Here is a 16852-nt window from a genome sequence, read left to right as displayed (position 1 = left end):
TTATGTCAATCATTAACGTGATAATCAATAATGCTTTTACAATGTATTGATTCCTGAAGATGGCTCAAGATTCTCATAGCAAATAAGATCATAAAAATTACCTGTTGGAAAGCCAAGAGTGGGCTTTTGCATAATTGGATTAGTAGGTAATGGGTGAATTTTATGCTTAAGCCACCTACAGAACATATAATATTCATCCAATAAAGCAAAATTAACTCAAGATAAAGTAAAACGTAGTATGATGATAATACATATAAACACAGCCATCCAGTTTTCACCTAAATTGCCCAAACTGGACCCAAATTGGACAGATATATATTCAAAATAAGTAGAAACTGAATTATGTTAGCTAGATCTTTATTGTGGCTAGAGAATTTCACATTGCAAGTTGAAATTAGGATTTGAGTGGTGATATAGGCTTTATTAACCTTACATGTCAAGGTAAATACCAAGGTGAGCATAATTCAAACCTTTTGGTCAAAATAAATGAACCCCATAATGCTAACATTTCAAAAAAAATTACTTTCTCCTGCCAAAATACATTAATAATAATTTGCTATTTTGAAGCGGGGCTAACTTTACCCTCATGATCTGTGTATCATGAACACTGGCAAACAGGTGCCAAATGCATCAGGAATGCTGCTTCTGTCCAAAGCATCTGCTCCAAGGAAAAGAGCACACTCATAGAAGCTTGGTTTCCTTAAGCTCCTCTCAGCTCTGGATAGTGCTAACTTCCTCGAATTTAATTAACTAGCACTGAGAACATGAAGTAAGCATCTTCCAGCAAAACTTTCAACACAGTTGCCTATTTGTGCCTTAAACCTCCCAGGATTAAGAAGTCTGTCTGGATATTTGTTTATACATATATAAATGTGTCCACATTTTTAGTACCAAGCAGAATTATCCTACGCTAAATATTTTTTGAGAAAAAGGGGCAGGATTTTAAACACGACCCTGCCATTTCCTACCAACAGTAACCATCAGTAAATTTCTTATCTCTCTGAATATATTTCCTCAACTGTAAAACACCAATATTGCTGCAACAACTACTGCATTATTAAACTGTGGTGAGGATTAAATGATAAAGTGATACACAGAGAAACTTTTGAAACATTAGCCATTGTGTCAATAATAAAAGAATGACATAAAAATTTTTGAAAAAATATGCTTACAATCACTGACCTCTAAAATTGGAACTAGGCTGGGCGCAGTGGCTCATGCCTGTAATCCCAGCAGTTTGGGAGGCCAAGGCGGGCAGATCACTTGAGGTCAGGAGTTCGAGACCAGCCTGGCCAATATGGCGAAACCCCATCTCTACTAAAACTACAAAAATTAGTCAGGCATGGTGGCACATGCCTGTAATCCCAGCTACTTGGGAGGCTGAGGCAGGAGAATCACTTGAACCAGAAGGTGGAGGTTGCAGTGAGCCAAGATCATACCACTGCACTCCTGCCTGGATGACAGAGTGAGACTTTGTCTCAAAAAACAGAACAAAATAAAATAAAATAAAATTGGAACTAAGCAACTAGAAGATCAGAGAAGAGTACGACAGAAAAAAACAAAAACGGGTGGTGATAACTTTCTAACTTAAAATAGATAGTTCCTAATGTAAAAATCATGTACTTAAAATACACCCTTGAATTCTGATTATGAGATTTCAAAAGCATCATCAAGAATAAAGTTAATACAGTGCTTAACACAACAAGAGCTTTTATTCACCCTACATGGGGTTCCCTGAAAACCTTCTGGGTAAACACATTTTTACTAAAGCAAGAACTCCCAAGCTATGATGTCATTTAATGAAAACTCAGTGAAATTTACTTATTTTTTGTTTTCTGGATTTTGGGGGGTTTATTTTGTTTTTAATATCAAGTTTCAAATTTTGAAACAACTTCATGACATTCTCATTTGGAAATGTCATGCCTTAGACATTCACCAAAATGTACCTCAAGCAAATTGGAAATAACATCCACATGGCTGCAACTGGGTCAATAATGAACATACATTATGAATTTAAAAGTTTCTGATACAAGTGGTGAACCATAAGGAGAAGCAGGAAAATAAAGTCGTGGGTATTTCCAACCTTATCAGCATGCAAAAAGTTTAATCATAAGCAAATGACTAGTTACACTCTGTGGTTTGGTAAATTTCCTTCTTCCTTAAAAGTGGTTTTCATTGGATTTAATTAATGGGTATTTAAGAAACACTATACACGAAAAGCCCATCACTTATTTTACTATGGAAAAGTTAACATTATGATAATGAATGGAAAATATATTCTTATAAAAACACAAGAAGTACTTATTCTTATATTCATGAATCATAGCAACTTAGAGTAAACCTAAACATAATGTTCTCTGATAACACTTGAAAGTGTAGGTCGTTTAGTATTGTGAAAAATGTTGTTTAAATTAAATTTGTTTTGTGCAACCGACTTAGTTGAAGAAGAATGGAACTAGGAACACCAGACATTTCCTCTTTCTTTGCTTCCTTATTGCCAACTTACTGGGAAAAGAAAAGGGGAAAACTGCCAACAGGAAGGACACCACATATCCCAAGCTAACCACTCACTTCAGCTTCCTTTCAAAAACAGGGGGGACCGTGGCACAGCCAACACTGATTTGAGGCAGAGGACAACATATTTTTGAATTTCTTCTTGAAAGCTTCTTTTCTAAAGTGATTTGCATGAGCTTTTATTTCAATTAAATTATTTTCAAAGCATTCAAATTCAGAAAAAAATGTTAAAATGTAGTTATCATTCCATATTGTAAAAATTGTTCATGATTCTTAAAATGTAATACTTGTGACAACCTACTGGCAAACACATTCTGAGTATTTTTAAGATAATCCTCCTTTCATATATTGAAAACAGTTCATATATTATTATATTTCTCAAAAAAAATTTTGTGTGCCTCGAAGCCAACATTAAAGGAATACTCTATTCAAGTTTATAATAAATGCTTGTAAGGCATGAGGCCACAATGTTGACTTTCCTTCCTTCAGAAAATATGATTAATAGCTTAGAGAGATCCAGTTTCTTCTACAATTACTTCAGTCTCTTTATTAGGGGGCTTCTTCTAACAATAGACTACTAAGAAAGGCAATCTATTCAATATTAATAAAAAACTTATATTCAATACTAGTAAAAAATACTTACATTAGTATTTAAACAGATACATTATCTTCATGAAAAGAAAGTCAACACCCATAGTTCAACTGAAAGGGAAATTATAAACATAGTCCATTTACTTTATTGTATTTGTGGAAACTAAAAAGTAAATAAAATTGCAAAGAAGAAACTTCTTATCACCAATATCCACGTTGTAGCAAATACTGCTAGTGCCTAGCTAACATCTATTCCTCCTGCTTCTTTGTTCTTCCCAATAGAAACTTGAGCAGGTTTAGGTATCCTGCCTTCCCAGCTCAGTCATGGGTCCCACTCCTCTGAAAAACAAGTGAAACAATAGGCAGGTGATGCTATTCTAGTCAATATAGTATAAAGGATGATCTGCTGGAGAAGTCTGGGTAAGATTTCTTTCCTTTAAAAGAGACGCCAAGACAGCAGTTTCCCCTCTTTGTCTCTGGAATTTGTCGTGCATAAATAACATGATGCTTGAAACCGCTACAAGTCAACTTGTGACCATTGGAGGATCCAACCTTTGTCTCTGCAATTTGTTATGCATAAATATACATAATGCTTGGAACTGCTACAAGTCAGTTTGTGACCATTGGAGGATCCAATCTTAGGATCACACCAACCAAGGCTAAGACCAGCAGAGTGGAGCTATATGAAGGACCTGAATGCTGCTGCCATTTTTGACTACCTGGTGCTGCCTAACCACTCAACTACTTTATCACATGATAAATGTCCTACTTGTCTGTCATTTTGACTAGAGTGTTCTTTTATTTGCAGGAGAAAACAACCTAACTAATATACCTACTACTTACAATTAATCACTGTCAGTATTTTGATATAGTAGCTTTGTGTGGGGGTGTGTAATGAACACTTCTCATAGAATACATGGCTATTATAAAAAATCATACACTGTAAAGAGGTATGATGCTAAAAGAAAAAGCCCCTCCTCTTCACCAAACACAGCACAGCATCTTTCCTTATTTCTTCCTATCTTTATATGAATTCTTCAGGAGATGGATGGATAGATTTAAAAAATTATAAAAATAAGAACATATCACTGATGTTATATTTATTTTTAAAAACTGAAATTAAACTTAACTGAATTTAAATTTAAATTTAACTGAATTAAGCAGATTTAAAACTGCAGTTGAAGGAACTATAAATGTACTAAATACTTCCTTAACATAAGAGATACTATTTCCAAAAAGACCTCTTTAAGGTTAAATAAACTATTTTTAAAAATCAGTGCTTTGAATCTTTTTTTTAAGTATGTGTTTCTATTTTAAGCAGCAGGGAGTCTGTCCCTGCTCAGAAAGGGAAGGATATTAGCATTTCTCACATCCTTCCATCTCACCTCTCTCTAACACCTCACACTGGCCAGCTTTATTAATATTTTTACATTCCCCTACTTTATAATAACTACTTTCTGCCCTATAAACACAATCCAACAGTTGTTTAAATGCATTCAATGTTCCCTCGTTACTTTGATAATGTTTTCTCTACTTCTGAATTTAGTTTTTTGTTTGCTTTAAGTTCATCTCTTCACTGTGTGGCTTTCACTGTCAAGCAGCCTCTTTCATGTTTGAGAATTTCTACTTTGTCTAACTATTTTCCTTTTTCATTTACTCTGATTTTTTTCAAACCTTTCATCTTTATGTGTAAAGATTTTTACCTGGGCCTATTCTGTTTTCTTCTATTTCTAATGAATATTTTTTTCTATAATCATTATGATTTTCCATTCTTAATTCATTTCCTGAAATCTATATCTCCTTTCTCATCTCATTCTCTTGTTTATCATCTCACCTTTCAGCATTTTTTTAATATAAAATTTATGTAAGGTGCTCTATTTGTAGAAAGCAATACTAAGACGTCTAATTCCATGGGTTCAATGAGTTGATGTTTTTCTTCTTGGCAGAATCTCTAAGGTTAGTTGGTGAAAGGTACGTCATTCCAAAGAGCTATGGATCGATCTTTCTCCCAATTTAGTATGCTGCTCTGAAGCCTTCATTTCTACTATTTCTCAGCCACAAGAGAAAACAAGAACAACCCAAAATGGTGAGGATACCTACTCGGTTTTCTTCTCTTCAGATTTGGGAATCTTAGTGAGAATCCTCAGGAACTGGTCAACTTGCCAGTCAAATTCTAAGACAGCCCAGGAAACAGGTCTCTCTGTTATGATCAAAGAACCTCTGCATCCATTTTTGCTTTGGCTGTTAGCCTCTGAGGTATGTTGCATTAGGTTATATCATTTTCTTTGCTCAGTTACTGTTGAATATATTGGGTGACAGGGATGGAAGGAATGTTTGTTGGCTGACATGCTATTTTGGGCTCACTTCATTATTTATCAGTAGTGAGAAATTATGAGGCATATTTTAAAATTGCTCATCTCCAAAATTAAAATCATCATTTAGAATATTTTTTGAATTCAGAATTTGGATTTATTTCAGTCTTCTAAGGGGTTTTATTGGATTTTCTTACTTAACGGACATAACAATAATTATGCCTCCTGTGTCATCCTCAGAAATATGAAATACTCATTCTTGTCTCCATTCTCAATGAGCCCATTTATAATTATATTTCTGATTGATACCTATCATCTATCTCAATTGATAACAGACTTGCAAGTGAAGATAACCTGAGTTAGAGAATGGCAAAACAGTAATTATGGGGAATACCAGAAGTGATTCTTGACATGACAGGAACATTTCACAGACTTACATTTTCATAATTAGATTCTGCTTTTCAAGTAGACATAAGTGACGTGACTACTGAATCTAAAATGTTCCCTTCCCCTCAACACCATACACTAAGGAACAAAAGGATTCAAAAGAGGGTGAAGATATATAAAAGAATTTCAGGATTTTGATTTAAATGTTTTTCTTTTATACCCTAAAATAAGAATAGATGGCCAAAATATGAGCTTTCCTTATTGTAAATATATCTTACATTACTTCTGTACAAACTCTAGGAAATTCCTTCATAATAATTGTTCCAATATTGTCTGGACAGCTCTGCTGCCCAATGTGTTAAGCAACATGCTTGGCAATGGGAGAACACCCCTAATCCTGCCAGCTCCTGCAGAGTGACCTGAGTCAATATTTGTACATGCTTCACTTTCTGCCACAGTTATCACTTACCCTGGCCCACACAAGCCACAAAAGTAGGGATGTACTTGACAAAATGTGTCACTCACATTGAATTCTAAGATTTAATATTATAGAACTTTAAACTAAAATATATTAGTACAATATTATAGAACCTGGTTCTACCAAACATGTTTAGCCTGGCCGAGTCAATATCAAAAAAACATACAACCATAAAAAACACTTGTATTCCAACAGTATATAAAGAGCTCTGTACAAAAACCATCAATATTAGTGCATAATATCCAATATAACTAGAACAACAAATGGGAACTCTAACGCAATTGCTAAAGAAATTACACAACAGAACCAATGTTTTAAAAATAATCTCATGAAATCTGCCATTGGGGTTCACTGTTCAATCACATACTGTGCAACTTCTTTGCCTTTATTACATAATGAGACATTTCAGAGAACACACACACACATACACACCCTACTCTTACCTATAGTGATAGTCTGCATAGGAAAGATCTCAACTCTTATCAAACCAAGGTAACAAAATAAATAGTTGATTTATAAGATAACTAAGGCAAACTGATCATCAAAACAAACAATCATTTCCCCCATGTGACCTACAATGTAACTCATGTGGCTTGTTCAGCAAGATAGAACACGGCACTGAAAACCAAGATCTTAGGTTCATTCACTAAAAACAACAATTCTAATAGTGAGTATATGTTTTAAAGACATATTGATACATTTGAACCTCACAAGAATGCTAAGAGGCAAGCAGGAGGACACCATTATTCTTCAGTTTGAAGATGAGTAAAAAATCAGTACACAATCAGCTAGCAGTGGAGCTCACGCTAGAATACAGAGTGTCTGACTCCTAGAACAGTGCTCTCTCCACTCCTTTGCACTGCTGCCAGGCATCCTTTCTCTCTTTCAAATCCAAAGACTCTGCTTCTAAGCCTATGAATCACGTCCAGACCACTGGTCCAAAAGGGAGCTGAACAACATTTGTAGCTAAATTAAGACAAACATACCCCTAATTTAGCAGTTAGCTCAAAGGACAAACCCTACTGATAGTGGTTCACCAGCATCACCATCTGTTCCCTAGCCCTACAGCAGTGAATCTCAGTTTGCTGAAGGTTAACGTGGGGAGCTTTTAAAAACCTCAATCCCCAGGCTGTTCCCCATACCAATTAAATCAGGCATTCTGGGAGTGGAATCTAGGTATCATATTTTGTAAAGTGCTTCTGGTGAGTCCAACTTTGAGAGCCAGTGCCTCACAGGAAGTATACAATAAAGACTAGGTGAATTAAATTTAAGAACATATATGAAATATATGTCATGGCAGGAAGGGTGTAATTGTTTTTATGCTTCACATTTTAAAAATAAATAGAACTTAGTGATTATGTATTTATACCAGACAGGTTTTGGGAGTCGATGTTAACCTACATCACTTTTCATTTAATAGCTAGCTGCTGCTTAAATGTTGCTTCTTGTAGAACTGGCAAAAGCACGGACAGCCTGAAGCACTTCCCTGTCTGAAAATCTTGTTGCTTTGTACACAAACCATTAAATGCTAGGAAAATGACAATCTCTACTGAAATGGGTGTAAAGCTGTATGTGATTATCAAAGACGTGGAGAAAAAAGCAAAGCTTGCAAACACCTGTAGCCAGCCTAAGCTTCAGCAGACACTTGCTACTTGGAAGGCATGTATGTTTCTACCATATGAAAAAAAATATCAAACTTGTAACACAGAAGTGAGGACTAAAAGGATAAAGCATAGTGCTGAAAAGATTTCTAAAATAGTTATTTTCAAAGGGTTCATCCATATTTTAAAAAATAAAATGCTAAGTTAAATGACGAGTCCCATTAGAGACATACCTGTTAAACCCTCCTGGAGCCCTTGTCAGCTTTGCAGCTATAAGAATAAACTGTACTGAAATTCTGGTAGGTTTGCTTTTGTTAAGCAGGCACTATTCATTAACATAATTCCTGTCACTTAAGTGTATAAATACCAAATTATGCAAAATTGATATTTTATTCTGATTCCATGAAAAGATTGGGTCAACAGAAGGATTTTAAAATTAACATAACTAACCAAGGTTTAAAGAAAACTAGCTTTAAACATAGATCCCCATATGGGAAGGTGTATTAACACCAAAACAGACATCATGCCAACCTGTGGAATATTTCTTTCACACCTAGCTCTACAAAGTAAACACTGCTTTATGTGGCGTTCTTATCATGGAAATCTAGGCGGTGATCTATAATTACGATTAAGCCCACATGGGAAGTGGGATCTAAGTGAGAACTTTAAGCCAATTTTAGGTTGAAACATTCAGAAGAGGACAGAAACAAAGAGTTCCCAAAGCTTTAGGAAATAGCCATAGGAAATAAATATGAAAGGCAATAATTACACGTAAGTGATACTGCCTGGAGAGTATGTTCATTTAGTAAGTATAAATTGACAAGGCTGACAAGCTCCATCTCCCACCAGCTCATCTCCTTGAGAAACTAGAAATTAGAATCTGTTCCTATTATCCTTTAAAACGCTGCACCTGCTTTTAACACATTTACATGTGTGTTATGCCATCACATCTGCCTGACAATGCTAGACTTCCCACATGTTTCTGAAGAAAATTAAAATAAGCATCTGCTAATAACAATTTTATTTCATACTAAACAGTTTCATTTGGGGCTGATGAGAGAAAGCCACATAATGGAAAAAGGAAAACTACCTTTATAACTCTGTGGCAAACACATTTTAGAAGGTAGGTCTATAAATAGATGTGCTTCTGTAGGCACAGAGTAAATATAAAATCGTCAGGCTAGCGGGGCTGCAGTTTAAACTGAAGCCCCAATATGAACTTACCTGATTTTTAAAGTCCTATTAGAATAGGCTTACAATCAGTACACAGCTCCTTTTTCTAGTTGCATAGTAAAGGCAAAACACCCCCAACTACATTTTACTTATCTCAGTCTCATCTTTCATCAGAAGCAATAGTTTGCAATTTCATTCAGAAGCTGCTGTCCCTAAGCAGACTGAATATGCACAGAAACAGTAATGGAAGGGATCTAAGTTAAACCCTACAGACGCACCAAGAAAATAGCAACATCAACACGAAAAAGCAGCAATTTCCTCAAGAGAGGTGCTTTTCTTAGCTGCATTTCCCAAGCCAGCCCCCTTTCAAACCTAAAACGTCTCAGTTATGAAAGAGGATCTTACCTGAGCTGATCATACTGTGCATTCTTTGCTGAGCCAAGAGCTGCTCTCGTCCAGCCACCCCATCTGAGGAAAAACAGGAGTCACTCTCGTAAATTGTCTGCAGCATATTCCAGTCACTCTTACTTCAGCTACATGAAACATTCATCACTGCTCAGTGCACCGGCCCCAGGAGCTACCCTCGCTGGTTCTCCCTCCTCCCTGAGGAGAAGCAGCAGAGGATCAACTTCGACAATGATTTCCTTTCTGCTCAAATGGGCATCCACTTTTAAAAAGACCTGGACACTTTTCCCATGTTACCAACCTGTGTGCAAAGCAGAAAGGACAGAGTGGATGCTATAGCTCTCTGGAGTTTAGGTTATCCCGGAAACTACAAGCAGGTGGGAAATAGGAACGTGCTTCGGGGTTATTTCTTTGTCAGAATACGTAGAAAATTATTAAGTCTACCCACGAGAAAAAGAAACCAATTAAACCTGGCTTAGAGTTCTTCAGGCTGCTAGGGTTTTGTTGCAAAAACCCTCAGTCCTGCAAGTGGCTCCAGCCGGTGCCCTTCTCCTATCCGTGTCTGTGCCTCTCTTCCCCCTTTCTCAGTCTCTCTCAGCTCAAGTTGGCTAAAGCGAGTGATAATCCATTTGCATATGAATCAACAACAGCATGGCCCACAGGCACAGAAATAGAACAATGGTCGGCCTGAGCCAAAAATAGGTCAAGCATGGCCGAGTGATTGGAGCCTGCATTAATGCATTTAAAAATACCCCAGCAAACCCAGCTGTCCAGCCTCTATCTTTCAAACCATAATTCTCTATTGCAGGGCCTTAAAACCAATTAACTCTTTCCTCTCTCGAAGCTTGCTTTACACACTGTGTTTCCATACTGGCGATTCGCTTCCAAAGAAAGGAAGGCAAGAAAAAAAATTAAGAATCATAATTCTAAGAGGGCAAATGCACATACATTTCATTTCATTTTATTTTTGTAGTATGTGTTTTTGGAAGAGAGAGGAGAGAAGTGCAGAGCTCTGTATTGGTTCTAAAATAATACTGGAAGCTTTTGCTCATAATGTGGTTTCTGCCTCACCCACGCACAGCAATCCTGGTGTTCTATTTTTGTTGCCTGTTTCTCAGGCTACACTGCAGTTGGCTGTAGCACTAGAAGCTTTTCTGCCTTCTAGTTTCAGGACTAACAGGAGATTTAGTAGAGGTAGTTTTGGAAAACAAGCACACCCCAGAATAAAATTTTTATGAAGGACAGACTTGATTTTTTACTTGCTATTTATGCAAGACAATTGTCCATTTCACAAATCCTATTGTATCTTAGTACCACCTAGGAATTTTATTGCATCCATCCAGTTAGTACTATATCTATAAACAAAACAAAACACAAAACACAAACCCGTGGCTTATATGTGAAAATTTCCCCTCAGCCTCTCAGGCTAAATTCAATTTACTTGCAAAAGGAAAAGAAAGTAGTCTGATTTCTTATGGATACAGAATTTCTGAGCATATGCACCTGTTGATGGATAAATCACATGGTTAGTACCCAACTATGACGGTTCTGCATTCAACTATACATTGGTTGCCCGAAATATGGACCTCCTAACTTTTCCGTAGAAATAGCATTTATGATAGTCAATAGATTACCAGACACATTGTGGCGTTCAGCTATACAGTACAGTAGATAGTATCAGAGTTTTATAGTCTCTGGTGCACATTTATATCATTTCTATATAAGAGACAAATTTTACATTCCAAAGAGGGATCCTAGCATCTTGTCACTTCCAAGAGCAAACCCAAAAGTGATAATCTACTAGTCATGGAAGCTCTTTTCTCTTTTCTAAACTAAATCAGCGAGGAAAATGTAATTCTAAGGCATCAGAAGCAACAGGGGAAAGAGAGGAAAAAGCAGATTATTTCAAAATTCCCAGAACAATCCGATGGAAGAGGGATCTTGGTCAACTCCAGAGTATGAAGTCAGAGGGGGCAAACAAGGGGACACAGAGTTTTGATGAAAGGGAAGAAATAAACATGTTAAATCATTCATCAAATAAGCCACTGCTGAATTCCTCTTCTTTCACAGATTAATTTCTACTGAATACTTCTTGAAAAATTGTATTTGGATATGTAAGTTACAATTTTTAAAAAATATATATTCCAAACTACATTTGACTTAAGCTACACAACAAAATCTTATGTTCCTGTCAGTAGAAAAAACAATAAACAATTATCTGATTCCATCTGATATTACAAATAAACTTTTGATTACAAAATTTATGTGTAAAATTCAAAGGATAGAAACAGTGTGGACCTAATAATTTTCCTTAAGGATGATGTATTGAAGTAGTAACTATCATCACATTTTAGACCTGGGAGGAAATTTAGAGATAGTCAATTGTAGTTTTCAAACTCTGTCTCATGACATAAGGTACCTGCGAGTTGCCTAAGTTTCCTCAAAAAAAGGTTCTCCGTGGAACCAGGGGAGCTCCACTTTAACCTGTTTCCATTTGGAGATTTGAGATTTCTTTTGAAGAACTTTTTTTTTTATTCTACAAAATATTTATGTAAAGAACTTTTTTAAATTGAGGTATATTTGACAAATCAAGATTCTTTATATTTCAGGTGTACAATTTGATGATTTGATACACCTATACCTTGTGAAATAATTACCATAATCAAGCTACAAATCTATCATCTCAGCTAGTTACCATTTTTTTTTGTGGTGAGATCAGAACAAGAACTTCTTATATTAAGAAAAACAATAATTGAAATTCACTCATGAGGAAACTAAGGAGGCTTGATTACAAAAGGACTCACTATTGGAGTCAGGCTTTAAAGACAGTAGCTTAAGGAAATACAGGTAATTAATAACTAACCATATAGGTCTAGCATTTATATTATCCAGTCTCACCATCTTGTCCCTTACCAAAATGATACAAATCATTATCTGAGATATTCCAAATAAAATTTAATATGATACTAATGAAAAATGGACCCACTGTCTGTTTCAGAGTGATTTTTAACAGAATACAAAAATTTATGATGAATATACAAAAGGGATAACAAAATCACCATATTGATACAATATGCCTATGCATCTTTTGTCTTTTTAAGTTTAAATTACAACTTCAAACAACAATTGATAAAAAAAAGATCTCTCAGCTTTTATAATAAAAAATAAAAAATAGAATAAAACTCCAGAAGACTGAGTTAGTAATTATCCTAGTTCTTAAAGGTTCCAGGAAAGGGCATTCCACATAAAATACTGTAAATAATGTGTCTTCTTCATTTTGACCATTATTTAACATGAGGTTTATTTACGTTTCATCCCTGCATTCTTGCAGTATGTTTTTCCATTAGCCATCTTCTCTTTTATTTAACTCTTGATAATGAAAAAATATTTTAGAGTGAAAAGACATTGGATACTTACAAAAAACCCCACGTTTCTCAGAAGAAAAATAAGTATCATCAAAACAACCATCAACTATATTGATTACCACATTTCCATTATTAAGAATGTTGAGTTAATTCTTCTCATATCTTCTCAGTAATGTTAGTAAAGAAATGTGACTCAGTTTCTTTTGGGGTATTTATAAAACTACAGTTTACTAATTTGGGGGAAAAAGATATATGTTCTATTACAAGAACTATAACAAGCTAATACAAATGTCAGGCTAGGTAGATGGGTAGTTTAAAAAGTTTCAATATAATAAATTCAAATTCAATTAAATAAGCATTTATTGGAAACTAATCCAAATACTATATTTTATATACATATAGGTCAAAGAAAAAGGTAAAAAAAGTAACAAGGGCCAAAAAAATCTCAGGTTCTCAATTTAATAGTAAATGAAAGTGGGAATTAAATCCTAATGTAAAATGTTATTTCAAAGTTACCATAATCCCATTTCTTTTTATGCAGACATATAAGCAAAAAAAAAAGTATTAAAAAACCTGTATGGCACCAAAATATTTCCAGAAATATCCTCAGACCTCTAGCTCACAATGACCTTTTCTAAAATGGATTTGGATCACAATCCTGAAAGACACAATCCCACATGCCATAATCCTGAATGTTGAAATCTGAAAAGATCCAAAATCCCTAAGGTCTAAATCCCTTAGGTCTAAAATCTCTCACATCTACAATCCTGAAAATGACAATCTCGAAATATTAAAATCTCAAATATGAAATCTTGAAAGCTGAATTCTGGGGAAGGGATTAGTTTTTGGTCGTATGCAGGATTATTGCATCGTGTTAGTTGCATCATGTTAGGTGGCTGTTACAGTCTTTACTCGGAAATTAAGTATGGTTAAGGAGAGACTTACGGGAGCCAAGTTGACAAGGGGTGGACCTGTGGATTCAATTTGAGATGTCACTGGATTAAATACTTAGAAACCTATTAAAGCATTTTTTGGGTGTGTCTGTGAGGGTGCTTCCAGATGACATTAGTGTGTGAGTTTGAGTGGATTAGGTGAAGAAGATCTCCCCTCAATGTTAGCAGGCACCATCCGATCTGCCGGGGACCCATATAGAACAAAAACAGGAGGTGAACTGGTTTCTGTCTGAGAACTAGGGCAGGCTTCTCTTCGAATGCCTTGGACATCAGAAATTTGATTCCACGAGAACTGCATTATCACAACATTGACTGTGCATATAAGCATTATTTCTGAACCCAAACATGTCGAAATTTCTTCAATAAATGAAAGAAAGATTTTGTACGTCTGCGCTTGTGGAAGAAAATTTATCAGGATCTCAGTTCTTTGGGTAACTATATGTGTGTTGGTGACCCACTGAATTTTTTGATCCATCTTGCCAAAAAGCTTAGCTTGTTCATCAGGAAATTTAAGATGACTACAGTTATATAAAGCTGGGTGCACACAATTATCAACCACAGTGATATGCATTTATACATTTCCATTTTTGACCTATTTCTTTATAAATACGGTTTGTCTGCATCATAACTGTTATACTGGTGTGACTGTTGCTAGTATACCTGAGTGTTTTTGCTTGTAAAAATATGTGCTATTATTTATTTTATCGTGTACAGTGTATTGTTTTGTTTTAATTTTTCTCAAATAAACCCCCTTTTAAAATGTAAATAAATATAAAGAATGTTTTATTATTTCTTTCAGAATTATATTTTCATCTTTTGGGATTTCAACACTTGAGATTATGGAGTTCAAGTTGTATTTTTCCGGATTATAATAGGCTTTCTTCTAAAATCAATCTCAGTTGATAACTGGAAACAAGCAAAGGAGGTAATGTAACCCAATTTATTCTACCACAATGATATATCATCAGTTCATCTGTAATCAAGCAGAGACTTTTCATGTATTAACAAACCCTATGATTCTGGAATGTAACTGAAGTAAGATTTAAAACTTAATTACCTCAAATACCGAATTTGTGCTCTACAATTGTAGTATGCCGCAAATTACTCACCAATAACTGGTGCTCCTCCACTCACTCACTCACTCACTCACTCATTGATGTTACCTCTTCTCCCAACCTCACATTCCTCAAACTATTGTTAAAGCAATAAAACTATATGCATTTGCCTGCAGTCAGTGAGCTTGATTCCCTTAGACCTCCAAGGAACGGGATGGAGGGGAAAGTACAATGTACTAATTTTTGTTCCAACTCAAGACCTTATTTATCTGAATTTTCTATTTCTTAGAGGAACATCATCAATTCTATGTGAATAAGGGATACTCAATTAACAAGTGATTTCTCCCCACTTAGAAAGCCTAATTAGATAACAAATGGTCTTCTGAGAAAATCTTCCTCATCTGAGAAAGATTTTACAGCAGGTAAAGCGTCTGAGAAATCATGTTGGCATTGAAATTTCAGGGAGACTGTTATATTTGAAAGCAAAACAAATCAACGACAACAAAAACTTTAGAGTCATTGGCCTTGCAGTGATTGAAAATAACTCTTCCCTTCAAATGGGATGTGTTGAGCCAAGATTTATTCTATTTTTAGAGGATTACAGAGGATCAAAATCATCTGGGAACTTGCTAGAAGTGCAATTTATTGGTTCCTACCCCAGAACGAGTAAGTCAGAATCTCTGGAAGGAATCTGTATTTTAACCAGCCCACCAAGTAATTCTGATGCACAATAAAGTTTGAGAACCATAAGATGAGATCATCCTTTCAAAAGCAGGAGTTATATAACAAAAATATAAAAGAATAAAGTATCTTTTGGTGTGATTTCAAATTAGCCAACATTTTTAGAGAACAATTTTTAAAAATGAAAATAATTAGACTAGGTAAGGCTAGGTAAGAACAAGGCTATCAATATTCAGAGTATGAAAGACTAAGGTGGATTGTTAAGAAAGGGATCCTCTAGCTTGCGAATGAGAGCAGCATTGTACTCTTAAGATGATGGGCATGTGTGCACAGCTTTTCCCTGCTCAGCCATTTTGTTCCAGGTTCTATTTTTTTCTGAGTGTTTTCCAGTTGCACATCAGCCCCTCTCTGCAGCACTCAAGGCAGCCAGCACAGGAGGAGAAATCAATATGGCCCTGTGCAGTCCTGTAATTAGAGATAAGGAAAACTTAATGGTCTTTTGATAGAATCAAGGGAAGTTTATTTTTTCTATGAAAGTGAGTTATTTCATATATTGAATATCAACTATTTCACAGCCACAGTGCAAGCCCTGAAGATATAAATGTATACAAGAATGACACAGGCTCTACTTTCATGGAATTTTCAGTTTTAGAAGCAATACAATCAAGGTGATTACTATACAGTTTGATAAGAAACTCTGTAACTAAATTTTCTTCAAATCTTCCCTAAATTTTAATTTATAAGCTTGGATTCAAAATAATAAATTTCTCAGGATTGTTATAAGGATGATAGAGAATTATACAATACCTGGCAAATAGGTATTCAATAAATACTAGCTATTATTACTATAACTGATTATTAAAAATATCCTCCTATGGACCTTTAATTCATGATTATTAAAATGTTGAAAAGCTGTTACTCATTTGTTTTTCTAAGAAACTGTATAAATTCTAAAGAAAGTTATATAATTGATTAAATGTTGAATTATTTACTCAGAGTTATAAAAAGTTTCATGCATCAACTTGAAAAAACAGTTCATTCTGCTTTCTCCTGTATTACCAGAGCTTAGCGTAATGTCTGGCACATAGTATGTCACTCAATAAATATTTCTGCAATGAATAAATGATTCCTTCTTCAGATGAACCTATTAAGTGACTACTGATCTTGAGTAAATTACTAGTATACTATTCAACCTCTAATATTTCATTGTTATTCATTTTATATAGTTTCTTATTAAAATATTAATTTAATAACAAAAATAAACAATAATTAAAAGCTAAGTATATAACTGAATAAAGAATCTCATTGAAAGCAAGTGCAGTTTAATTGCACTTTCA

General features: G+C 35.0%; 1 protein-coding gene across 3 annotated transcripts in view; it reads right to left on the bottom strand.

The window, feature by feature from the left end:
* Positions 1 to 16852, bottom strand: part of HDAC9 (histone deacetylase 9) — an 857715-nt gene that overhangs the window by 503298 nt on the left and 337565 nt on the right. Inside the window, exons 1-3 of one of the 3 annotated variants that reach the window (XM_063708395.1) lie at positions 9932 to 10207; positions 9763 to 9828; positions 9462 to 9524 (exon numbers count right to left, since the gene is read on the bottom strand). In XM_063708395.1, coding sequence (XP_063564465.1) covers positions 9462 to 9483 — 22 coding nt within the window. In that variant the 5' untranslated portion in view covers positions 9484 to 9524; positions 9763 to 9828; positions 9932 to 10207. Of the gene's footprint in view, positions 1 to 9461; positions 9525 to 9762; positions 9829 to 9931; positions 10208 to 16852 lie in introns of those variants that run through there. The other 2 variants (XM_063708394.1, XM_063708393.1) reach the window with 2 other exon arrangements.

The sequence above is a fragment of the Gorilla gorilla genome, chromosome 6 (assembly GCF_029281585.2).
Source record: "Gorilla gorilla gorilla isolate KB3781 chromosome 6, NHGRI_mGorGor1-v2.1_pri, whole genome shotgun sequence".
Lineage (NCBI taxonomy): Eukaryota > Metazoa > Chordata > Mammalia > Primates > Hominidae > Gorilla > Gorilla gorilla.
Note: the sequence above shows the minus strand (reverse complement) of the source record. Positions and strands in the feature narration are given on the sequence as shown.